This window comes from Drosophila willistoni, assembly GCF_018902025.1.
Source record: "Drosophila willistoni isolate 14030-0811.24 chromosome 2L unlocalized genomic scaffold, UCI_dwil_1.1 Seg168, whole genome shotgun sequence".
Classification (NCBI taxonomy): domain Eukaryota; kingdom Metazoa; phylum Arthropoda; class Insecta; order Diptera; family Drosophilidae; genus Drosophila; species Drosophila willistoni.
The window spans coordinates 799,737-827,091 of NW_025814047.1; the positions used below are offsets into that span (position 1 = coordinate 799,737).

General features: G+C 36.6%; 1 protein-coding gene across 1 annotated transcript in view; it reads left to right on the top strand.

Moving 5' to 3' along the window:
• LOC6643363 (homeobox protein invected) overlaps nucleotides 1-27,119 on the top strand; it is a 40,901-nt gene extending 13,782 nt beyond the window's left edge. Inside the window, exons 2-4 of the mRNA XM_023176294.2 lie at nucleotides 24,721-24,726; nucleotides 25,726-25,865; nucleotides 26,567-27,119. Of these exons, the coding sequence (XP_023032062.1) occupies nucleotides 24,721-24,726; nucleotides 25,726-25,865; nucleotides 26,567-26,839 (419 nt within the window). The 3' untranslated portion in view covers nucleotides 26,840-27,119. The remainder of the gene's footprint in view (nucleotides 1-24,720; nucleotides 24,727-25,725; nucleotides 25,866-26,566) is intronic.
• Nucleotides 27,120-27,355: the final 236 nt, after the last annotated feature.

Below are 27,355 nucleotides of genomic sequence, written 5' to 3' on the forward strand. Positions count from 1 at the left end.
ATACATATATATATTGGAGGTCTTCTGTCTTCAATGATTCACAGCAATCTGCGATTGTCGTGGTACGTTGTTGTCATCATTGTCGTCAGATTTCATTGCGATTTATGTGCGTAATAATTGTGACAATCACAACAACAACAACAACAGCAACGAAGTTTCAATACCCATTGCAAGTCTCAGTTATTGTCGCTGATATATGATAATGATCATGATCATGATGATCACGACATACTACGCCGATGGATGCATTTAGTTTATGAGCACTTTTTGTCATCATTATGGTTGACTATCTTCAATTTGAGAACTCATCTGGCCAGTGCAATGAAATTGCATCATTTCCTGATAAATATTTATTAGATAGTTCAGTTCAGGGTCTAATAAGATCATTAATAAATTGCATTTTAATAAGAGATCTTACTTAATCATCTTTTGCTAGCTTATCCTATTCATCCATTCATCCATCCATCTATCCATCTATTCTTCCATTAAATCTATTAGCCGCAAATTATAACACTCAACATAGACTTGAAATGAAATTTGTTTGAAAATTCAATTGGCAGCTCAAGATTCAGAGATGGCTCACACACACACATAGAACACATTGCCAGACACAACTGGTTCAATTGCTCGAGGGGCCTGTCCCCATGGTTTTTTTGTTTTTGTTTTTGTTTTTTGGTCTTGTTTTTCCTCAAAAACGGTGTCAATAAGATTGATGGCTTGAAGCTTTGGCCAGGCCATGCCCGGCCAGGCCAAGACGAGAGAGCTTAAGCTCTGGCACAGGCTCAGAGCGAGCTCATAGATTGTTGCATTTGAAAACTGGCCAAGATACTGAGACTGGGAAATTGCCAGTCTGGGTGTCGCTCTGTCTGTGTGCGCCACTTAACTTTGGTGTCAGATAGTCAGAGAGCCAGTCAGTCAGTCAGTCAGTCAGTCGGACAGTTAGACAGACAGTCGCTATGAGAAGAAGAAGCTGAAGGAACGTACCGCCAGTTGACGACGATGACGATGACGACGACGACCACACACATTGCAAATGTTGATTGCCGACTTGACTGACACTTTTTGATAAGTTGATTAAAATGTATTTTTTCCACTTTTTTTATTTTTGGTTTTATTTGTATTTTTTTTTTTTTCTTATTTTCCTTCTTTTTGACTGTGGAGTACATTGACATTGAGCCGATTTGATTGAGCGTTGTCAGAATACAAAGACCGAAAGACTGAAAGACTGAGCTCAATTACAAGCCAAATCTCTTGGCTTTGATCTTGCTGTGGCTGACTTTTTTTTCTCATTTATTCTTGGAACACTTCAGACTGGCTTTAATTAACACACACAGCAGAGTGATTAAAAGCGATTTCCAATTGCTTAATTAGAAACTACTCGTACATACCCTAACTAATGCAAGCTAACTCCAATCATTCAATCAATCATTAATGTATTTTTCTATCTCTTTCTTCTCTACTTGCAGGTAATTGTTGTCGCACACTTTTCTGATCTACTGTGCTCGTCTTCCCTTTGATTTTATGCGTTTTCTTTTCTCCAACGAGTTAATTGTTGAAGCCTTCTACTTCAATTTAATTGTTCAGAAAAAACAAAAAAATAACAACAAATTCCAATTCCGACAGTTAAGTAGTCAATTTAATTGCCAGTGTTTTTATTTTGTTTTGTTATGTAAAGGTTAAATTATTTTGTAGTTTTATGTTTATGCTTATATTTGGTATTGATTAATTGCAATTGACTCTATGTCCAAAATTGGCTACTGAAATTGAATCTACACGAAATTGAATGCTATAATAGTGATCGATAATGCTCTATGGAGAAGGGGTATCCGATCTAGAGGGGCTCATTAAGCATGTGTAATGAGTGTGTTAAAGCTGACAGTTTATCCAAAAATCTGTTCTAATTGACGATGCTTCAGGTGGGTACAGTGAAGATTCTTAGAAAATGATAATGGCCAATCAAAGATATTTGAAGTATTTATCGTTTGTCGCTTCAAAATAGAAACGATTGTAAATAATTTCTCCTTTAAATTCTTTTAAATAAATACCTTTATTTATTTCAAAAGTTAATTATTATATTATGCAGTCGACCTTCATAGCAATTATATAATTTTGTCAATCTCAAACATCTATAAGCAATTTTAGAATAGTTTAAAGGAAAGAAAAGTTCTAAAATAGTATTATAAGAGAAATGAGATAAAAAATACATAATATTATAAATATTATAGTCAAAAGTTCCTATATATTCCTAAGGCAAGATTAAGAAGAAGATAAGAATTACAATAGAATATAAATACGAAGATGAAATATCATGTAAAACAATTGTATTGAAAGTCTTGATCTTTAGTTACAAAAAGTTGATTCCATTTCTTCTCCACCTTTAAGACTTTAGTTAATTTTACTTTCAAAACTATTAAGAATTAGTCCACAAAGTTTCAAGATGTTTTTAATTTAAACTACCTTATTAGAAGATTAAGAAGAATGTCAAATAAGTTTTGTCCTTTTTAGGCAATGTTTACTGTTGCCTTCTCCTAAAAAATGATGCACCAGAACATCTTGTTGACAACAAACTGATTGTTCAATTAATATAATGCCAAAAGAAAGAAGAAACGGAACATCTTACCAGAGAAAAAAAAACAATTGGCCATCCCAATCAGAAGAATGTTGTCCATTAACAAGTTGTCCCCAGAGTGTCCCCCCAACCACAAGAGGACGAAACATCTGCCTGATCTGAGTCTCCCCACAGAATGCAGAATGTTTTGGCTTCCTGTGGATTCGACCCTTTCCGTTTGTTAAAGTTTTAACATTGATTTTTTGCATTTAGATTTGCATTTAAACATCGTAATCATATTTTTATTATTCGCCGATAGTTTTTGCAGTCCCCTTGCAGAGTAACCAAGAGAAGAGGAGGCAATTTAAATGATTTAAGTGCTTGTGATTGAAACATTTCATTATCATCAAGGTAGTCAGGATTTTGCAGTTCTTTCTGCTGGCAGTTACCTTCCTTTTTTTTTCCTCTCTTGATCCTCTTTCATTTCATTTTTTGGTGGATTTAAATAATTGGATATGCGTGTGGTACACACGACAGTCGGACATTTCGACTTTTGTGACTTTTGCTGCACAGTTGCCGTGTGGCGTGGCGCCTCTTTGAACCCCGAAGGTTATGTGCAGTTGTATTTCCTTACATTTTGATGATCCACTGCAGCTGTGGAACAAGGGTCGGACCTTAATTTAAAGTGATTTTATATAAATTTTTGGTTATTTTTTCTCCTCATTTGCGGTTGGAAGATTTGTTTGCCATTGTTGATGGGAAAGGTTGTTTTTAAAACGGTTTGTAAACTGTATACAATGTTTGACAAGTGTTTCTTGGCTCTAGGTCATCTTAAGACGTTTGCCATTTGTTTGCCAAAACTTTATTTTCTTGTATGTTTGTCTAGTGTTTCTTTTCTTTTCTCTTTTTCCACTGGGCGAACACTTGTTGCCATTTAATGTCTTTTTAATGGCCAAATCTATGTAGTTTTTTTTTTCGTTGTCTTTTTTCATGTTTCACATTTTGGCATTGTCAAAAAAAAAAACAACGACGAATATAGAAAGACAAGATAAAGGCACCTAATACTGAATACCCTATATAAAGTCAAGTTCAAATTGAATGTTGAAAAGTTTTAAAGAAAATTTTTCATACCTACTCATTTAGACGAAAATAATATTATGTGCAGTCCTCGGTAGATGAGTTATCTAAGTGGCCCAGTCATTTACTCAACTGAATAACGAGGATCCGGGTTTGAACCACCCAGGGTAGTGTATGGATGTAGTTTTCGTCTAAGCCGAAGACCTTAGTTGCCAGTGCTTGTAAAATATAGTTAGGTTAATAGTTTACAACTAGATTAAATATGTTTTTAACTTAATTCTATCTATTCAACATCACAATCTTTTTAAATTTTTGCCATTATATGTATAAATATTTAGATACTGCTTAAATTTTTTCCAAAAATCTAATTTAGAAAATCACTTAAATTAACAATTTGACAAATATAAAGATCTCTTAAAGACTTAATGGGGTTTTTTTAAAGCAAAAAACCTTTAAACTATTTGTATTAATATATCTATGATAATATGGTTAAATATAATTATATTTATGACAATATTCTCTCCTCTGAGTCAGTAGGAATTCTGACCAAAAATTACCTATGAGTTTGAGTTTAAAACTGACCTCATTTGCATATACCTTAAAAGTAAAGGGTATACATTACATCTATGTATGTATATAACTACAAAGTAAAGAAAAATAGACAAAAGTGCATATATATACATTTATTTTTTGGTTATTTTTTTTCAAATTATGTTTTAAAGTTAATGATGTTGTTGTTGCGCGTGTTGGTGTTTTTTTTTTGGCTTTGTGTGTCGTGTGTCGTGATCGCACCCAAAACACAGGCAAAACACAGAGGCTTTCCGCCAACCTAAGGCTCTGGTGTCTCTGTTTGGTGTGTGTGTGTGTTTGGTGGCTGTTTCTGTTTTGACAAACGCGTTTTGGTGTTGGCCATGTTTTTCCATTCGAGCAATTATTATTTATTATTGTTGTTGGCTGGTTGTGGTGCTCTGATGATGGAGTTGGTGGTGGTGGTGATGCCAAGCAGGTGAGCAGGTGTTAATTGAAGTTGTTTGTTGAGTTATATTCAAGGTGCCATCGCTGCTCCAATTGTAATTGTCACAAGATAAAATGGTCGTCTTTTTAACCAGAAGACTCGTTCTCTAATGCCCAGATGTTAATTTGCCCAGCATGCAAACACTCTTTAGCTTAGCACTTCCTTCTCTGCCTCAAAGCACACAAATAAAATGTAAAGTCAACTACCAAGAACCACAAGAATAATGTGAAATCCATCAACTGCAAATCAGTTCGGACTGACAGTATGTTTGTGTGTCTAAGAAGCGGCAACAAAAGAATTCCAATTCAGAAAGACGAGGCAAAAGTCTCGGGATAGATGATCATCTATGTGGCATGTGGCACACAACGATGAGACTGACAGGTAGATATGGCAGGGGGGGGATACCGAAACCAAAACCGAAACAGAGTTTAAGTGCTTAACAATCAGTCAGGCAAGTGGAAAATATTCGCGCTCCAATTGGAAGCCTTTAACTTCTCCAACCCCACACATTTGAACAATGGAGCGACTAAGTTGTGGGCGGTGAAAGCTCCATATGGCGGAACGAAATGTTGTAAATTTGTTGACATTACCATTTGAAGGGTCGAAGAGTCTTAACAATAATAATAATAATAATAATAATATGATTATATGGCTACCGCCATGTTGCCGCAAAATGAGTTATTTTTCACTTAGGAGACAGAGACATTGCCTGTACCATGAGAGTGCGAGAGAGACCAACTGTGAATTGTCATTAAAAATCCATTAAGTTTGCTTAGACTCAAATGGAAAAAAAAATTAAAGAAACAACCAACTGTCGTCAAAGTCAAAGTATTGTGGTTTTAACCCACAAATGACACAGCTCACCAAATTGTCGACTATACACTTAAAGAAAAAAATACGTTTTCATGCCACAACCAGTTGGGAATTACAAGCTAAAGTAAATAATGGAAATAAAGTTCAAATTAAGATTGATTCCAAGTATCTCTCGGTATCTTTATCTCGCTTTCTGTGTTAGTTTACGACTATGGCTTTGTCACGCTTTGGCCATGTGACTCATTCCAGGCACTAGTAATCTTCAGACCACACACACACTTTTCATTGTAACCTATTAAATAAACCGAAGGCTAAAGGGGTGGGGGGTTTGGCGTGTGTGTAAAATGCTCGCATTTCCATCCATTTCCAGCCATTGAGGGAGCCCACCCAGATTGAGGGCTTCAAACGATGCCGCATCGGCATAGGGACATAGAGATTTGCGAAAATATTTCACAACATGAGAAATGTGATGCAAAAAGATGTCACAAAAATGCACAAAACACTTAAACTTAAGTCGGATCAAGGGGGAGAGAACATACATATGTATTTGGTCTGTCTGTGTCTGCGTGGAGAGGCATAAATCACCAAGTCCCCCCAAGTTCCTTATGCAGATTACATTCTATATGTGGGTTGAGGCTATGGAGTATGTGGATCTCTTTTGCTTTCTTTACATTTAATTAACTAGTCTATATTTCCATATTAAACACACACACACTCACACAAAAACACACACAAACCCAAGAAGATACGCACACAAATCAATTGAAATCGAAAACGAAAGTTTCAAAGTAGTTCTCGGTTTCCAGTTGCCTGGTTCCTATGCCTTTAGCGGGCGCCACACAGCACACACAGAGACTTAATTAAGTCATCAACCAGAAGGCAGGCTAATTGGAGATCTGCGCCGCGATCGGAGGCAGCAACAACAACAATAACAACAACAACAGTAGTAGTAGTAGGGACAGGAACCAAAGACAGAGCCAGATCAGTGACCAAAAGACAACGCACCCGCAACTCGAAGGCGGCGCACACAAGAACCTCATAATGAAGCATCATCATTATCATCATGATCATCATCATCATGATGAACGTTCGATGATTCAGTATGTCAGCAGACCACACACATGCGTCCACATTCACCATCTAGGAGTTCCCTTCCTTCGATGGGCCCCCAGAGTTTCTGGCCGCCGTTTCTTCTGCTGTGTGTGACTCACAGTATTGAGAGGGAACGGAGGTAACTTTTAAGCCGCGCTCAGGTTTGGCAAATCCGCCAACAATGGAGAGCAAAGCAGAGCAGAGCACACCAGAACAGAACAAAACACTGCGAAGAGTCAGGACCACCATGCAAGTGTGCCCCAGTGTGGCTTTGGCCAAGATCTCTCTCAGATCCCAGGCTTCTTTAGGGGTGGTCCTCGCTTGTTCTTGCTGCTGGCGGCTGTAAATGAAGGCAAAACACTGGGCGACAGAAACATAGATTTTTTTTTGTGTAAGTCTCATATAAGAAATTGACCAAGTTTAATCTTAAAGTGATACACATGCCAACATAAACCAATCTGTGTTTGTGAGTGTGTGTGTAAATGCAGATTACGACGCATGTTAGAGTTGCCAGGTCTACACTAATCAACAGGATAAAATAATTTCCTAATTTTAATTAAAGTGCAGGGATAAGGAAAAGTATTTTTATAAAGGGTTTAAAATGTAAATAATATAAATAGAAATTAAAATTTTTTTTATATTCAAAATTAAAGTTGGTTGGGGACTAAAAATTATTTAGAACTTACTTTGAAGCCTTAATAGTGTATAAAATAATCTGATTTTTATTGATTAGGGAAGAGCAATGAAAAAACAAATTGAAACTATTTGTACTAATTGTTTATTTGTTCATTAAGTTTTGAAAATATACCTTTTTTTTGTTAAATGGGAAGTAACAAATTATTAAAAATTTATACATGAAATATGAAAAGTTGAGTTAAATAAATAAATTGAAAGTATTGTTGTAAATTGGTGTAAAATTTATAAATAAAAATGATTAAATTCTATTTTTATATTGAAACACAAAATGATTTGGAAAAAGTTTAATAAGGAAGAAAATTTAGTAGTAAAAAATATGATTACCAATCCAATTGTATTTCATTTATTTTAGTACTCACTCAAAAAATTAGTGCTTTATGTGCTTAAATATTTAAATCGAAGCGCCTGACTCAAAGTTTTTGCTGTCTAGTGTAATTCACCTGATTTTCCGCTCAATGAGGTTGGTTTAGCAGTTACTTTTTGTTGTTATCTTTCTTGATGTTTACATTGATTCTGGGATTAGCAGTTTTTCCGTTGCATTTTTTTCCTCTTTTAATTTTTTGTTGGTTGCTATTTTGTTTAATTTGCATATGTTTGTGTGTGCAGCAATGACATTTTTATTAACTAGTTGGCATACTAGTAAAAGGGGCAATGGGAATGAGGGTTGAGGGGGGGAAAAGAGGCAAGACAAGTGAATGGTAGTTAACCCAAAAGCTAACCAAGCCTGACCACACGCAAGCCAAACAGCAGCAGCACCACCACCACCAGCAGAGGGAGCGGCTATATCAGCAGCCATAAAATATTTACCCTCTTTCAATTGTAATTACAAAACACCGATAGGCATCTCGCTCTCGCCTGTTGGAGGAGTGACTTGGGGGGGGATTGCAAATCGAAAAGAATTTGCATTTGGGGAATTACATAAACAACGCGACGCTCTCTCTCTCCCTCTCTGTCTCCCTCATGCGCTTGTATTCCCCATCGTCCCCCCCATCCCTCTTCACCGCATATAATTAAGCGTGCGTTTAAAATTGCAAGCATGCAAAGACATAAAGGCCAGAGGGGGGCACAAAAAACGTCTAAAAGGGGGCAAAAGCAAAAAAAAAAAATAAAAGGAAAAGGGCAAGGGCATTTCAGAGAGCGGCGTAAGTCCAACAGCAACAACAACAACAACTATGAGCGAACTGCATCTGCTCTTGGGTGGTCCTCGCGGCTTGTCAAAATGTGTGGTCTTTATTAATAACAGGCAAAAGAGGGTGTATGACAGAATGGTGGGGGGCAGGGGAGGGTAGAGCCAGCAGAGGGGAGAGTATAAGAGTGGGGCTGTCGCCAATACAAAACGGATGTGCGTTCTCTTCTTGTCTTGTTCGTTTCTCTTTAGTGCTTGCAAAAGTTGTCTCTCTTTGTACACATTTGCTCATTTCGTTTGATACCCTGCAGTTAATTTGTGCGAGTCCTTTGAAAATTGCAAGTACTTATGTCGTTAGATATAATATTTTCTTTGCAAATACAAACAATTAAACGAACTGTTTAATCGTGTATTCCTTTCTTAATGACTAGACTTTCACACAGTTCTCTTGTTATATAGGGTATAGATATTTCGGTTTCGCCTAAGTAACTCGAATAGTCGTTGTTGTTATTGCATGCTGCAGTGCCATTGCAAAGTGTAAGTTGTTGTTGTTGTTGTTGTTGTTGTTCTTTGCTCTTCAGCGGCATTTACGCCTTTGATTTCTTCCGCTCGAAATGGGCAGAAGCTGCAAATTAAAACATTTTGTTGTTGCTCGACCCTCGCTCTCATCTCATCTCGCCTTGCCCCGTCTTATCCCCCAATCCATTCCGTCCTATCACCATCCCCATCTTGTTGCCGCTTCTTCTTGATTCTTTGTTTGCTTTACTGATGACGATCATTTCGCATTAAGTTTAATTTAAGTTGAAATTAGTTCGCTAATGAACTCATCAGCTGGGCAGGGCCACATGAGTATACCCTAACGAAATTCGAGGGCCATGCATTGGCGCATGTTCTATGTGACACACGACATCGGCTATAAATTAATAATGTAATTAACGATTCTATGCTGTAGGTCTAACAACAACGATAACAACAGGAATAACAAACTTGGCCGACAACATGCAACATAAGAAACTTTTGACATGGGCGTAGCCAAGCAGATGTACCAAAAATCGTTTAACTTTCAAACGAATATATTTGAAAAACGAAAACAGATTTATTTCTAATTTTCTATTGCTAACAATTTTTGAATGAGATCATTTTTTAAGTATTTGTTAAAACTTAAGGTTTAATCTTCAGGTCGTTGATGTCTGCAAATTTGAAATGAAAAGAAATCTACAAAGAGGTCGGGATCTTAAAGAAACTATTTGAAAACCCAAATGGTATATAGTTTTCTTATTTATAGATATAGCTACATATATAAATTTAGACCAGACTAGATTTAAACCTCTCTTAACTAAACCCTGAAGTTCTAAAAGAAGGCAGTTTCTATAGAATTTAATTAAAAAGTAAAAATTTTAATGGTGGATTTGGAAGAACTTAATGCTTCATGTAGGGTATGTCAAAGTCGGTAGGTTCTCTCTTCTTGAGCATAAATTTTGCTTGCTACCAAAAAAAGACAAAAACTTTGCAAGTCTAATAACATATCTTTAACTATTTTAAATTTGCTTCAATGTTAATAATTTTCGAAGAGATTTCTAGAGCTTTTTCTCCACTTTTCTACTAGTAACAACATTCTTGCCAAAATTGTTGGTGTGAAAAACTAGTTTTTCTTAAGGAATTCGACGCCCATGAAAATCTTTAGAAAAGATTTAAATAACTCGAGCGTGTGCAAGTTGCAACTGCTGCAGCTGCAGGTCTTTTCTTTGAGTGAGACGTCTCCCTAGATGCCACACAGCATACAAGTGTCGCCAACAACTTGGTCATAGAGGGGGATAGAATGAAAGAGAGCGAGAGAGAGAGAAAGGCACAGAGGATCGCTCTGTCTTGTGTGCATATAAATTTCTAGCACGCGTGCAAGTAATTAAGCCCCCCTGCCCCAAAAGAGATGAGACATCTTTTTGGGATCACAGGGAACACACACACACACACTCTCTCTTACATATAGTATGTGGTATAGGAATACATCTCTGATATCTTATCGGATATGTTCATCTGGCAGACAAATGTAGCAGCAGCAATAAGGGGGAAAAATAAGAAAGAAAGAAAGAACTTCAAGTCCAAGATCGAGACTGGCCAAGGCAGCAGGCGGAAGGCATAGAGAATTATTGTTATGACGACGCACACATAATTAGTTGGTCAGGGATAGAGGGAAAAGATAGGGAGCAGCCAACGGAGAAGAAAGTAGTATAAAGGTTATGTTGTTTTTTAGTCTTAATGATATGCTAATGGTCCCTAAATGAGTTGCCTTAAACGTAATTGAACAATTAAAGGCCACCAAGGATAAGATCAAATGAGATAACGGAAAACGGAGGGAAAATCGATTTTAAGTTCCAAACATTTTTCTTAACTTTCCTACGAAAAAATTTTCATATTCAACTTTCTAAAAAAAAGAAAAAAAAAGAAAGAAGATAAAAAACATTGAGAAATATTTGAAAAGTTTGTGTAGTTAATTTCTTTATTCATGTGCATGTGTCTGGGGCAAACGTTTTTCGCATTTTCATCAATAAACGCCTCAGTTGGAGCTACTCCTACTTGCCACATTGGCGAGTCTGCCACATTGCCACCACATTGGTTATGCAGCACATGAAGCTGTAGAAAACAAATTTACTTGCATGCCACAGATTCAGTTGCAGCAGCATCTTTTCAGCTGGCTTTTTTTCAACTTAATTGCGTGCATAAATTGTTTCAATTTCAATAAAAATGTTGCACAACTGGCCCACAGTCCAATGACTGCTGACTGATTCAGTGCAATGTTGCCGAGTATCAATCAATGTGAGAAACAACTGTAACTGCTGCATTTCATTTGATTTGTAATTAATATTCTGTGCCCATACAACCCAGCTTGGCATACAGACACACAAAAGGCAGAGCCACATACATACATAGATACAGATACATTTTCACTCATGTTAACAAGCCCAGCAACAACAATAACAATTGACATCTGTCTGGCTTTCAGATTTTGTCTCTGGCCTCTAGCTAAATGTTGTTTTTTTTGATATAATGATCGGTTTATAGTTATATGGTTAAGGCCTATCTAAACCTGACTCCGACCTGCACTCCATTCGACCATTTCGACTAAATGTTTCTGTAATTGAAATGTAAATTGTCATGTGTGTGTGTGTTGGGTAATTGATATGCTTAACTCAAATATTTTCTATTTAGTCGTTTACTTTAATTTTAGTCTATTAATTTAACCGTTAATCAACAATACCACCAAAAGGCATTTCAATTGAAATGCAATTGAAGTTTTGTTTTGTTTTGTGACATGTACAAGAACGTTACAAGTTGAAAGGAAAACCCAATTATAGTACTTAAACATCTACTCAAATGAATAAAGTCATACTAAAAAAAAAAAAAAATTATAGTCTATTCATTGGGTAAGCAATTTAGTATATCCATAGTTAAAATAATTAATGTTTATAGTAATACTCAAGTGGTAGGAGTAAAACTCTCTCTTAATTCAATGTCTGTATCTTAATACAATTGAAGTAATTAAACTTAACTTGACATACTTAGCTGAAGTCATTGGGATCCCATACTTTTATATTAAAAGCATTTGAAAAAGAAATTATAATCAACTTAAGTCTATCCATGTATTTATTTTCTTAGTGTGCTGAAATGATCTTAAAATAAGATATTGTAGAATGTTGGAAAATATAATCCTTTTCTTGTTCCAATTTTCGTCAGTTTAGCTCTCAATAAAGAGTAAATACCTTTCATAATTTGCAATCCCAAAGTGTTAGGAATTCTAAACTTTTCGTTTATATTCAATTAGTTTCAAAAGTCAATATATGACGATCGGATAATTAAACTGTAGGCAAGGTTGGTCATAAGATCACCTACATCTTGCCTATGTCCTCTTAAAGTACAGGGTGAACCATTTAGAGTGGAAGCATCTGGCAACCCCATAACTTTTGACAGAGATGTCAGATTAACAAATATCATACCGCGTTAGAAGCGTCATTTCAGTACAATTTTAACCATGGAACAATACACATCTAAACAACGCGCTGAAATTATATGTAGAATGTCTGAAATGTCAATAATTTAGTTAACCATTATCGATTATGTTTTTAGAGTTATATAGCGCATTAAGTAATTCTATTATTTCAATCGCCAAAAGGGGGAAAATGTAACCTGTTTTAAAAGTTTTGTAGGCACACACAAGCATAAGGAATAAGTATCATTCGCTAGGCATTATTTATCTCAAATATTATCTGTAATCCGGGTTCGAATCTCAGGCTAGTGTATGGATGTAGTTTTCGTCTAAGCCGAAGGCCTTAGTTGCCAGTTTTTGTAAAATATAGTTAGGTTGATAGTTTACAACTATATCCTATACTTTAATACAATACAATTATCTGAAATCTATCCACATTTTCAAATTAGTCTTTGCCAACTTCCAAGCACAGTGGGATAATAATTTAGTTTGCATCACATTTTAAGCATTTTTTACCTTTACAGGGTTTCATTACTTATTTAAATTTAAATTATTACATAGTGAATGACATTTTTAAGTAGTTAGTAATTTCTAATATGTACTATAAAGCAGTAGTTTTTTTCTTCCATCAAGACTTTGAACGTAATATTTCAGTAATATTTACTGATGGCAAACTAAAATTAAATAGTATTCTATATTGAAGAGATTTAACACATCAAAGGTTAAATAAACTGTTGAACATTTTTCGTACAGCTCTCAAAGGACAATTTACTAGTAATATATCTTGTAATAATTGAGTGTGAACACTCTAGAGGAATAAACTTCTTTATACTTATAAAGCCCACACACTCCACTTGAACTGGATTTTGGTATTGTATATTTGTCAAATGGAAGTTCTGTCCGGGGGCACGGGGCAAAGTGCTTGAAATAGGCTCATGAATGCGGCTTATCTTGTCGACACACTCAACAGGAGGAACAATACATGTTTTTGTGTGGGGTGGATAGATTTGAGGACTATCAGTTAAGGGTAGCAGGAAAATTTGTCTGCGAGGGTGGCTTATAATAAGCGTGCAAGATAAACAAGAGAATCAATTTGTTTGGTTGATTTTGCTTGTGGCTTGTCATCTCAACATAATGGAGCAGCGGCAGCAGGAGGAGTAGGCATAAGCAACCCTCCTACATGAAATATTATGATTATGATGAGGACGATGATGATAGACACTGCCATTTTGTGGCAACAATATACAAAAAAAAAAAAAAAACCCAGAAAGAAATCCACTTAAATGGGCGTTGCCATCAATTCATAGGCAAAAATATAAGAAGAAAGAGAGAAAAACTTGTTGTCTTGCCAATGCCTTGGCTGCTCAAAATCGTCAACTGGCGAGGCTAATAACTCATTTAAAAAGTGGCTGACATTGTTGTTGTTGTTGTTGTTGTTGCTGTTGATCACCGCTGCAGCTGCTATTGCAGTTGCAGCAAATGCTAGCAGTTGCAGCTGCAAGTTGCCCCCAAGAGCAAAATAACTTAATTTCATAAATGGCCACAGCTTCAAAACGTGGCCAACACACACACACACACATACAGACATACTGAAAATTGCTGCCATGTTGACTGATTGACGCTGTCTACAAAAAGGAAAATAAAAAAACAGAAGGAAAATCTATCTACAACCATAAGAATTTGTTGGTGTGAGTGTGCGTCTATTACTAACTTGGCCAATTCGTGTGCTTAATTACGGCTCACTCACTAACACACACACACACACACTAACAGACATATAGTTATATATATTTACATATACATATGTATGCAAAAATTGCCATGTCTCGTCTCTCGCCTTGCCTTGGCTTGGCTTTTCGCCTTGTTTTGTGTCTATTATGTTGCATGCCACGAGGCTTTGATTGTTGGTTGTTTGTTGGCTGCTGCCGCCGCCGCTGCTGCTGCTGATGGTTGTTATAACTAAAATTGCTACCAGTCAGCCAATTTGGCTTATGAAATTATGCCGTTGACATTTTCATTTCATGGCTAATTGCTGACGAGTTCTCGTTCCTTCATACTATCAAGCTTACTTCCACACAAAGTGAGTTATTAAAGTTCTTTAACGAGCTGTTTGAAATGACGAATTTAACTTTATATTTAAATTTATATGACTGACTATGAAAATTCCAAACGAATAGTAATTATAATCCACAATAGACCAAGTTCAACAGAAAGCCAAAAGACGAGCCAAATCGAAAATTGCGAATCTGCAGTAAAAGGGCAAAATACTAACATTTCTACTCTCATATCTGCTACTCATTCACCCTCCCTTAGTCCTTAGGGAAAGGGGACGCAGGTGGTTGGGGGAGGGGGGGCGTATCAAAGCTTCTATGGTAGCTGTCAGCTCGAGTTGAATTTAATTAAATCCTTCATGTCGGCGTGTCTGTTAAAAATAGACAAATGACAGTTTTTTTTTATTTTGAGGGGGGTCGAAAGGACTGTTGGTTTAAGAAGGAAGCGAGACAAAGTGCAACTCCAATGACAGTTGAAATTGAAGCACAGATTACCAGGCAAAAATTTAACGAAATGAATTTTCAATTTATCCTCTCATTCTCATATAGATTTCTTCTCTCTGTTCTTGTGTGTGTGTGTGCTAACCCTGTCACTAATTACTTAATTAAAGTCAACAAACAAGACGGCAATGAACAACAAAAATCGAAGAGGAGCATGCCATCTGTAATTAAAAGTCGCCAGAAGCAGAGCGTGAGAATTTTTCACAAACAAGTCAGAAAGAAAAGTCTCAGAGACCAAAGGCGAGGACAATCGATAAGGACAACTAACTGAATTATCAAGAATTGCAGTTGTAAAAAATATAAAAATTTTAGGATCTGAGATATCCATCTAGATAAATGTCATATACTTTAAAAGACAATGATGGATTGGCTAGAACTTAAATTTAGGTTGTGAGAGCATTTAGTATTCGTCTTAGTGGCCAATTGACATGCATTTAATTTCTTGTTTATCCCCAACATCATCTTATTATGCCAATGTCAAATGAATTCTCAAGATTCCCACAGTAGTGGCCGGGCAGGAAATGTTGCAGCAAATTGTTGCCAAGTATTCAAGTAAATGTATCCCCCCAAGGCAAGTATCTCTGTCTCTGTTCGGTATAGAGGCCATTGGCGCCAGCTGCCGATCCAGCAACATCCAAATCCAATTCCGCTGACGTCATAAAAACTTTGATAACTTAATTAACAACAACAGTTGAGTTGAGTTCACTCTGGTAGTTTGGATCGGTTTCTGTTTTTTTTTTTTCCCGAAAAGAATGCGGTAGGTAGATAGATAAAGTTAAACCAAATTAAAACTGATCGTTCGGCATCATTTTATCGATAATTTATCAAAGAGAGAGAGATGGAGAGGCATGGAGACGAAACCAAACCGAAAACCCAGTGGCGAATACTTTTAGGGTCATAAAAGCAGCGACGACGATGAGGCCAATGCGAATTGGTTGGACGGTCGGTCGGACGGATGGTTGGACCAGAGAGCAACGTGTGTGGTCCAGGTCCAGCACATGGCAAAGCTCCAACGAAATTAGCATAAGAGCAGAGACGATCATTATGATATATCATGATGACGATGATGATGTTGAGAGGCAAAAGTCAATGCCAGGCCAAGCGTCTCTTTTACCCAAAGAGTAAGCCAAAACTCAAGCTCAAGCTGGATGATGATCAGCTGCATTTAAAGCCAATGCTAAAGCCAAAAGGGCATCAAGCCATAAATCCGCTCTGTGGACTTGGCCAACAGCTTTAGACTTCTGCCTCGCACAGGTGGTCAACTTGGGCGGCTCGCTAGCCGGCTCTCTGTTTCTATCTATCTCTCTCTCTCTCTCTCTAGACTGATATTTAAAACAATCTGTTGTGCTTTTCAATTACTTTATAGTACGTACACGACATACGATCGGCGGCGTTTGGTGCTTCAAAACAACAACAACAAACAGAACCCATAAGATACCCCAGGAGGGTATTAAATTCCATCGAAAGTGAAGGCAAAGCTAGTTTCTTAATGTTATAATCGATTTACAAATAGAATCAGAGTTGAAATATGTACAAAAAGTTTTCTCAAGTTCGAATTGAAAATTGTGGATATAGAACAGCTGATAGAACAGATCAAGAAAATGGATTAAAAGCATAATTCAAGATATAGGAATAAAGTGTATTGACTTTTGAAAAAGTATTTCGAAACTTTCAAATTTTCTTAAAAGCATTACTCGAATTTAATTTGAAGTAGTTTCAGTTCATAAAACTCATAAACGTGTTATAGTTTTCTATGCCAACTCCTCTCAATCCGCTCCTGTATTTGAGCTTTTCTGCTTCAAGCCATTGGCATCAGAAACTGAGTGAGAGAGAGAGAGAGAGGGGAAGAAAAAAAGCCAAACCTTATGAGCTCAGTTGTGCTATTAATTGTTTTATTAAGACATTTCCAGATTTAACATGCCAAGCATATACCCTACCATAAGCGCTTCAGGCATAGACGACCATAAAAGCAATTACCGTGGATTTCTTAAGAGTTGTCAACCAGAATGCAATCGATAGCCACATTTATCCCAACTAATGTCGCAGATAATTCTGCTCAACGATAAGCTGACACAATTGCAGGGCATTGAGGAAGAATTTAGGCTTGACCCAGAGACAGAGTCGGGCAGATGCAGAGGCACTGGCACAGACAGACAGCATCTCTGACTCCTTCGCCATGGCTCAGTGTTCTTCTGCTTCAATGCGCCAGTGTGCAATGTGGAGTCGGCGGCAACTTCATGATCACGAGAGCAACGTCTGATGATGATGACGATCATGATGATGATGATGATCGTGATCGGTGTGGTCCTCAAGTGTTTTGCATCTTTGATCCGTGGAAGATTGATGTTAAATGTTGGGTAGGCATTGGTGTGAACATACTTATTCGCATATTTGTTTTGTTATGCCTCCAACTGCCTCACACGATGATTGTGTAATTAAAAGCCAAACTTGAAAGAGGAGGAGGAAAATATGTGTATGACGACGAGTATGTATGAATGTGTGTCTGCAGGTCTTCACATGGCTATCAGCATAAATGGAAAATGAGCCACTAATAGAGCCATAAAGCGAACATTTATTGATCTACAAATTATTTAGAGCTCAGCCCCTCAGCCAGTGGCAGTGGCTCTGCCACCGTTGGAGAGTTCGAACGACGAATCGATCGATCGATCGATCGGTCGAACAGTCGATTGATCGTTGTTGGTTCTTGAACGCTTTCGTAATCTTAATATTCATTAGGTAAAAATAGTGGAATGGTCACTCGACTGGTCAACTGGCCGACTGGTCAACTGGTCGGTGTTTTCAATCTCTTAGTAGATCTTTGTTTTAATTTAATTTTTATGGCTCGGCGGCTTCGGCGAGCGTTGACTACCGCAACGAAGAAACAAACAAACTTTCCGGGGTGGTCCAGTCACTCATTGATGGGAGTTAGATCGAAGAGTCTTCTAATGATGTGTTCATTAGAGGTGAAAGTCCACAAGATTTTTATTTCGTTTTTGTTGTTGTTGTTGTTGTTGATCTAAATTAGAAATAGGAGATTGAGTTTTGCGATTGCTTTAATTGAGAGGCCATATAAGTGCATTTAATTTAGTCGAAATAACCATAGAAGCGTAAAATGTTCACACCTCAATTGCAAAACGAGTCTATTAAGGCAACCAGCAGCAGCTGCAGCAGCAGTAGCAGCAGCTATAGAAATGCCTAAAGATACAGATACTTTGCCTAGCCATATCAGTGTCGATGTCGTTATGGCCTACCTTCTGCTCCTCCTTTAAGATGCAGACACAGGCACCTGATAATGATGATGATGACTACTCACTACCCCCTGATGAATGCCTCCCTCTCTCTGAATACCTTCTCTTTGCATATTGATTACAGTTTCTTAATGAAATTGTTTGCTAATATCAGCGGAAAATGTGGTTTGCAATTTGTCCAAACCAACCACCAGATGCAGTTGGATCATGGCCCCCCCAATCAATGCTAGCTGTAATCGATATCGATGAGCCAGACAGTGCCGGGGGGTGGCAGGGTGCGGAGAGTGCGAGTGTCTGAGTGTGGTTAAGGTGTGAGTGCATGAAATATGTAAAGGTTAAATAAAGTTGTTCGCTTGGCTGCTACGAGGTGGATTACCAATCGATAATGTTAATTCTGCTCATAATTTAGCATCAGATAAGAATTCTATACAAACAAATAATGAATGGCTTTTAAATTAAATTATTTAAACTTTAGCATTCTCATTACCTTGCCTAACAATTCATATTTATTCAATCCTTTGCCTCGCTTTGATCTTTAATTTCAATGCCGACTTCAAGCTTCTATGTCTAAAATGTTTTGACACCTTCTTGCTATAATAAAACATATTTGATTAAGGTAAAATCAATTATTATGCAAAACACAGGCCTATGCAAAATAGTCAACAGCAATTGCCTCGGCAACAGCAGCAACAACAAAGGCAACAACAACAACTGATAAAGCAATTAAAACACATGCAACATAGACAACAATTTATGCTTTGGAATGTGGCCATTGCCTTTGAGTCAAACGCAGCAATCAGTAAATTGCAATCAGTTTTTTAGCTATTTTTGATTTGAGCCAAGATTGAGCCAATGCTGCAATAGATATAAACCAGACAAACCGTTGACAGTTTGGCTGGTTCGATTGCTTCGGCATCGTTTGTCATCAGCAGCAACCAACATCGATCCAAGCTGTGTGTGTCAATCATTTCAATTAACTCGCAATCAAATCGTTGATCGTCATGTCAATATTCATCGTTGTTGGTTTCTGGAGGGGTGGCAAGTGAGAGTGGAGGCGGAAGAGGCGGCAACCGCAGCGTTAATTTGCCTGTCATTTGACTGAATCGGAATAAATAACTAAATGCATGAGAGTATCTATCCAAATAAGTGTGTGAACGTAGAAATGATGATATAAGGGCAAAGATAATAGAATGGCATGAGAAAGGGCATAAGGAAATTTATGAAGAAAAATACTTTTAAAAGCTAACGAAACAGAATGCTGTCCATTTAAGCTAATAAATGGAAATTTTTAAATATATTTGTTCATAAATTTGTTGAAATTTCTAGAGTATTAATCTCGTTGATTTTAATACATCCTGCATTAAGTAGGAAATTTTTAAAATCAGTTTAATGGACATTACTTATAATCTAAACTCTTCTTTATGTCCTATAAATAAAGACTTTTGGGAGTTACAGTATTCACATAATGCTTAAAATTTATTTAAATTTAAGGCTATACAAAAATAATATTTTTTTCATTAAATAATTTCCATAAATAATTTAATGTCCTAACTCAATTGATAAAAAGTTTATTTATCCCGAATCTCCGGGTGTTATTTCCTTTTACTCCATCACAAATGGAACCTTGTTCCCAGTTTTAAATACTTTTGCATGAACATTATTTTGATGAACCATATATCAAAGAATATATAAGAATTCCTTAGAACACCCCTTGGATCTGTACTTGATCTCACTTCAGCTCCTTAATTTCTGCTCCTCTGTCTTATGACTTTTTCCTTTAAATGAATTTTGTATAGAATATTTGTTTTCTGTTCTCCTAATTTATGTGGTGTTAGTTTTGATCAATAAATTTAATATTTAAGGTACTCTTGTGATTATTTATTCAGTGCCTTGCCTTTAAAAATCGTTAAATATATACTGATATAAATAAATCTCTTTAAAAGAAATTACAATTTTGCTAGACATTGTGTGCAGGATGCAAATTTTGAAGATTTGGAAACAGAGCGCCAATTAAAAATATATTCTTACGTCTAATCAGCTTGATGAGTCTATTTAGGTTGTCAAATTGCTTTGAATATAAGTATTTTTACTACATTCCCTAGCTAAGCGTTTGTTTTCGTTTAAAAAAGGACAAAACTTAAACGAAAAGTTGGTCAAAAGTTGTTAGAGAAATAAAGGCACGAAAATGATTGTTACTCAATTAACTGTTGGTTCGTTAACCACTTGAAGAAAAAATATTACATCTAACTATCAGTTAATATCGAATCTGTTCTTGACTGACGTGTTGTAAAATTTTGAAATTATTAATGAATATTTGTCATGGTTTTCGTCAAATGCCAAATACTATATGAATTTTAAGTGATTATTCATAAACGTGTTTACACTAAAATTTTACAATATTTTTTATCTTTATCATAAAAATGTTTAGTTTAACAGTTTTTCCATATACAGCTTATCAGTCATCTTTGTCTAATAATTCAACTTTCACTTTTTCTCATTTTTAATATTTTTACCGAGACTCTCTTTGTGTGTGTGTCTGTGTGTGTGTGAGTGTAAATTTCCATAAGCAATGTGTTATTTTTATGGCTTATTAATGATCTTGACTGAAATGTGCGATCATTAGATTTTTAGAGGTATCAAAATACCATCCAGCAACAACAACAACAACAACAACAGCAACAACGATGAGATATATCTAAACCAAAGCCAAGTCAAACATATCGCTTACACAAGCTCAGAGACTTGGCGACTCAAAAGCTCATGTGAAGCAAACTGGCTGGTTCTTCTTCTACAACTTCTACTACCAACATTGAGACCGGCTCTGGCTCCCCTGTGACGAAGCCAACGATCTGGATCTGATCTGTTGTTGTTGCTGTTGTGTCTGTGTGTGGCCCGTTAGTTTGAGATCTTTATAAGTCAATTTCATTTCATTTGGCTGACTGGCCACAAAGTTTGCGTGTACATTACCAACAAATTTATGTATATGGCCGAAAAATGGTATCTGGCCTCTTTTTGGTTACCCCATCCAGGTCTCTTGCTCTCTGTCTTTTCATCTACCTTAACTAGAGTTCGTCTCCTGAAGGATGCTTGATTTAACTTATAATTGCGTCGTCTTACTCTCATTGAACGTTCATTCAAGTTTTGTTAACTCCAAAAAGGTAACTCACCTGGTCGGAGTCTCCTTTTGTTGCTGCTGTTGCTGTTGCATCTGTTTTTGGCATTTGCAACTCATGTTAAGCATATAAATAAAACAAATGCGTTTATTTTAAACATATGCTCTCTCTCGGACTTCTCGTGTTTTTTTGCTGCTGCTGTTGTTGTTGTTGTTATTGTTGCTGTTACCAGTTAGCTGAAGCAGAAGCAGGCCATAACCAAGTTGGGTCATTGGCGTTTAAACCAAACCAGGCTTTGACTCTGCGGCCAAGATGATGAAGACATCTTCCCGTTTTTGTTAAGCAGTTTTTGTTTTGTGTTTTTTTTTTTTGCAGTTTCAGTTTGTCGTTTTGTTGCCTGTCGTTGCTGCTGCTGCTGCTGTTGTTGTTATTATTGCTGCTGCTTTTTTTCTGATGAGCAGTCCAACAATTTATGTGAGTGCGTTTTTTAAAGGCCCCCGCCTCATAAGAAAATGCGGGCAGAGAGGACAAAGGCTGGAGAAAAAGCGAACTTGGACGAGTTGAGTTAATAAGCAAAAACCATATGGATATTTAAACAAATTTTGATAAATTGCGTTCAACCCAAGTTAATTAGTTTTACTCAAAGAAACTAGAATGTATTAGTTCAAGGTTTCAAGTATACGTCACTAGCTGACTAGCTGTATTAGGAAGGAGCACAATGGAATGCACTCTATATATACAGAGGAGAAGTGTCAATCGGTATGCAAGGAGACAGTTCTTAGCGGTTTTAAGCCCAGAGAAACCTTTTGTTAGCAGGGGGTATTGACTTGTAGATACCCTTAGTTAGCTTAAACTCATTCAATTAGAATTTTAATACTTATTTTCAAATTCTAGGGGAATGCAATCTTATTTATTCGTATCCCATTATGTAATCGCGTTATTAAATCCAAAAATTTTAAGTGTATTGCAAAAAAAGATAAAAATAAGACTTTTAAAACTTTTTGATCTAAAATGTTAAACTACTTTTTTTTTCTCAAGATGTGTATTTATTCAGAATGGGTATGGGTAAACTAAAAATTTTAAAAAGTTATGTCAGAACATTTAATTGGCTGGGCTTTATTTTTGGATCTGACATAATACCAGATCTATACCAGAACTATAGTCTGGAGGAATCTAAACTGAAACTTTTTACTTTTTATAGCACCCTTGATTTACTTTTGTTTTGTATTTTCTATAACTAGACTATTAAAGGGGGTCGAACTTTTACTTTGTTTTAACCTACTACTATCTGAAAATACGTGACAGAAAGGGTTTTGTGAAAATCGCATTCCTTTTCACGTTTCTGGTAACCGAAAGGTCACCATCTCCGGCCGTTTCTGAGAACCCAAGCGCGCTTTAAACGCGAAAATGGTGTTTTTCTACCGTTTTGGTAACGTTTCTTACACTAAATTTAGTCCTATTTTAATAATTTTGGTCTTAAAATGTTTGGAAATCATACTGCTATGTTTTCGCGAGAAGTATTTTCGAAATTAAATTTCGTTCCATTTTTATGACCTCTTAAAGTTCGAAAAATTACCGAAGAAAAAGTTTTTTTTTACAATTAGTTGTGTAAAAAAATTTCAAAAAAAACCGCCTCGAGAAAACATAGCCAACGTAATTCCAAAAATAACGAATGTCTTCTTTTTCATTTGAGATCACGCGTTTTCCAAAAATGCTGCCAAAACTTTACCTCTTTCATTTTGGGTGGCAAGTCTGCAATGGATTTTCCAGGTCGCTGGTGGCATTTTATCATTGATTTCAAAATATTAACAAATAGTACGAACAAAAATTTAGAGAATTCCTTAATTGCATTCTGCGCAATTACTCCCAAAAAACACCTTCGTTTTCGGCCTCAGATGGTGTCAGACCCCCTTAATTTTTTCTTGAATTATTAAGTACTAATTAGGCATTTTATGTCATTTAGTTACACAAAAATACTAATCAAAATCAAAAAGACAGGGTATACAAACAAGTCATCTGTTATTTCTATAATATTTATTTTTATCTTTTGAATTTATATTCAAATTACTATTGCACATATCTTTGCATATTAATTTGGTTAGTTAGTTACTCTATATTTCTGTTCCGGTGACAATTATTAATTTTTGCATAAATTAATTGATTAATTCGAATAAGAAAAGCATTTACATTCTTGCTAATTTATTTATAATATACACACTACTTTCGGACTGACCTTAATTAAAGTATAAATCTATAAGTACCTGTGTATCATAGAATCTTCAATCCCTATTAAATTTCTCTTAAAGATTACTTTTAATATATTCCCTTTAAAGTCGTCTACTTGAATTAATTACAGATTATCTTTCATTAAATTAAATTTCAACACCTTAAACAATCAATGATTGAGTTGATATAATTTGTATTAAAGCCAATTTATCCACCCTAACGCCCTCAACAACAGTTCTATCCCCTTCCATGCCACGTCTTTGAATTTTATTGAAAAAAAAAACTTTTATTGTGTCAAATTTGCTGGCAGCGAGCAAAAGCAATGAAAAATTTAACACGCTATAAATCACAATTCTCACAAAAGGCAACGGGGTGAGAGAGAGAGAGGCGGCTAAGAGCAGTTGGGGGCGAAACAGATTTCAAGCTGGCAATTGTTGCACTACCAACAGTGAAGGGGGCGGAGGGGTGGTGGTGTGTGAGATAAGGGTAAGGCCCTTGGCAATGTCCTTGCTACACTTTGGTATGCAACTTGTAGTGGATAAAACGCTTATCTGCCTGGCAACATGCGTTTTTTTTTTCTCGTTGGGTGAAGGCTGCTGAGACGTCGGGGTCACCATGACTCGACATTGTCGTCGTTCGCTGGCTTGGACGTCGTCTCCTGGCTGTCTGACAGTTTCAAGGTCTGGAGTTTTGTTTGCTGTTTGTTGTCTGATTTTGTCGGCTGCGTGTGAAATTTAAAACCATGATAACACCTTCAAAACGATGCCACGCCTCCCCATGGATTGGCCAGGGCCATATTACACTTAATGTTGTTTTTTTCTGGTTTAATTTCGCGCTCCGTTCTTGCCGCTCGTCGTCGTCGTCGTTTTTTGCTCGACATTTTGTTGACAAAATTGATTTGTTCAATTTTTCCAACGATTTAACTTGGGGCATGAGCCCCTGCCTGAAGGCATGACTATGACTTGGTTGCCATTAGTTCCAGTACATTTGTTTTGAAGGTTGTTTAAAAACGGCCCACTGGGTAGGATGGTGGGTTGAATTTGAACGGGAATTTTTGCACGTTTCGTCAAATGAAAACTTGCTTCGACTTCTTTGGCTGTCTTGCTTCAACAATGTCATGGAATTTAATCAATTTTCGATATTTTATTGATTCGCGTTTAAATTGTCTAAGCAAAGTTAAAAGTGTTTCTTCGATTCATTCTCATTTTTCTTTTCTCTTTCTTTCTTTGCAGGTCGAAGTAAGTAACAACTTGAAGACAAAACTACAGAATAAGCAATGCAAATGGAATTCACATGGACATGAGGACGTGGTCTTAAGTAAATGTAAATTAAGGATCTACATACATTTGGCCTTATGATGAATGGCCAAGTGAAATTAGAAAATATTTTGTCGTCCTCTCTCTCTCTTGAGAGTACCGCAAAAACAACTTGAGGTCAACAGAAATATTCCCATTAGTAAAACCTCATAATTGCTTCATTTCCATTTGAGTTTCACCAACTATTTGGCTATGTTCGAAACCAAAAACTTTAACCCTTTCGCGCTGCCAGGCAATAGCAATAGAATTTTATGGCCCTAAGTAAAAGTTTTTACGTAGGAAACCCACATCACACACAAGTCACTCCAAGACTCCGTCTTGGAGGAAGTGGAGAAGAAGGAGGAGGGGGTCGATGATTCTCTGCGCTTGTCTTCAACCAATGCTGTTAATTAAATCCAAGACAACTCAAGTCAACTTTGGAGGCAACCGAAACGCCCCACATTTCCTCAATGGGTGGGTGGGTGGTTGTCTGGGTGGTGCTTAGGTGGTTGCTTGGTGGATGGAAATTAGCCACAGTCAAAAGTCATTGCGTTGATTACATTTTGCTACAAAATGACGCGAACAAATTTTACAACAAACAACAAGAACAAGAAAAAAAGAAACTTTAATTGTTTTACCAAACACTGCTGAAGAGGGGCTGGATTTTTTGAGGGGGGGCAGACGAGGCAGGGATGATTTGTCTGGACGCATTTAAATGTGAATTAATTGCTAGCAACAAGCCGACACACTTGCTCTCCCATATACATATGATGATGAGTCTGAGGATTTATGTGAGCTCAATGAGTCGGCGGTAGCAGGTTGAGCCCGTCCAGGTCCATGGGTCCAGTCATGTTGATGCCATTAAGCGAACTCTGGAATTTTTATGACCTCCTGTATATGTACATTTGTATACATATATGTAACTCCCTTTTTCTCTTACAGGTCCGCGTGCACGCAAACCCAAGAAGCCCGCCACGACCAGTTCCACGGATCAGGATAAAGCCGATACGGATGGTGGCCAAGGGCCAGAGGATAAACGGCCGCGTACAGCCTTCAGTGGTTCACAGTTGGCGCGTCTGAAGGTAAGTTGTTACCAACGAACATTATAAAGTATTAAATACTTTGTGTTTCAAAAGGGTTGTAATAAGTTTGTCAGAGACAATTCAAGAACGATTAAATTGGATTTTTTCTTTGGACTTTTTATTTTAAAAAGGATATGTTTCAATTGGCATTTCTATAAAGCAATTACTAAAGGTCTAAGGCGCCATTCTAATCGAGGGTTATCAGAAAATCTAACACCTTTGAAAAGGTTCTTAAATAAATCTTATAAAACTTTTTACGTATTTTCTTGATACTTTTATCGGAAGTCAATGAATTTGGGAGTGCAGAAAAATATTGAATGGTTATTTAGGAAAAAAGTTAGACAAAATAGAATTATTCGTATATATTCTTGGGTATTACTAACTGTTTTATAATCCATAGTTCAATTTAAATAAAAAGTTCAATTTAAATAAAAAGTAAAAAAATAGCTTTATATAAATGTTTAGATTTACTTTTTAAATAAGAGTCAATTTATTCGCACTGTTTTTAAAGTAAAACCAGAAATATTTTGCAAAGAAATCTCTTTTCTGATAAGGGATTAGAGTTCGTTAATTAGTAGATATCAGTTAGTTAAAATCAGAGTCAGGGTGATGCACAGTCGGTTCTCCGACTTTACAAGTTAAAAGCTAAAATATTGATTGTTTATTTTCTTATTCCTCTCTTCCCCCCTTCGACCATGCAGCACGAGTTCAATGAGAATCGATATCTAACCGAGAAGCGTCGCCAACAATTGAGCGGAGAACTGGGCCTAAATGAGGCACAAATCAAAATCTGGTTTCAAAATAAACGGGCCAAACTGAAAAAGTCCAGTGGCACCAAAAACCCCTTGGCTCTGCAATTGATGGCCCAAGGATTGTACAATCATTCGACAGTTCCATTGACACGCGAGGAGGAGGAACTCCAAGAGCTTCAGGAGGCGGCTGCAGCAGTCGCCGCCAGCAAGGAGCCCTCATAGTTGGAGCCAACGACTTCAAGCGATATTAATATACGGATTATAAATAATACCTAATATTTATTAGTAGTGTGTTCTAGCGTGTAAGTTGTAAGCAGTAGTAACAGCAGCAGCAGCAGATTAAGTTGTAAAATATTCTAGTCCCCCCCGCAACACGAAGCGTAGCAACTCCACCTCCAAAAACTCCGATTTCAACTTCCTCGGTTTGTTGACTGACGGGCGGGCGGGCAGGCAGGTTGGGCTTTGCGGCTTCGTGTTAATACTTTGTATAATAAAAAATTCATAAATTCACAAATAAAATAATTTAATAAACATTTAAATTATACGCAAAACGCGTTTGCATAATTTCTATGACTTGACTTCAAGTCCAAGTCAAGTGGGTGGTCGATCTGGTATCTATAGAGAAAAAGCATGTTTCGATTTCGATTGAAAAAATTTGGATTTTCGAATGCCTTGTTATCTTTGTATAAATCCACTGTGGGCGTTGGCATTAATTACTCAATTAACAATCCAAAATTC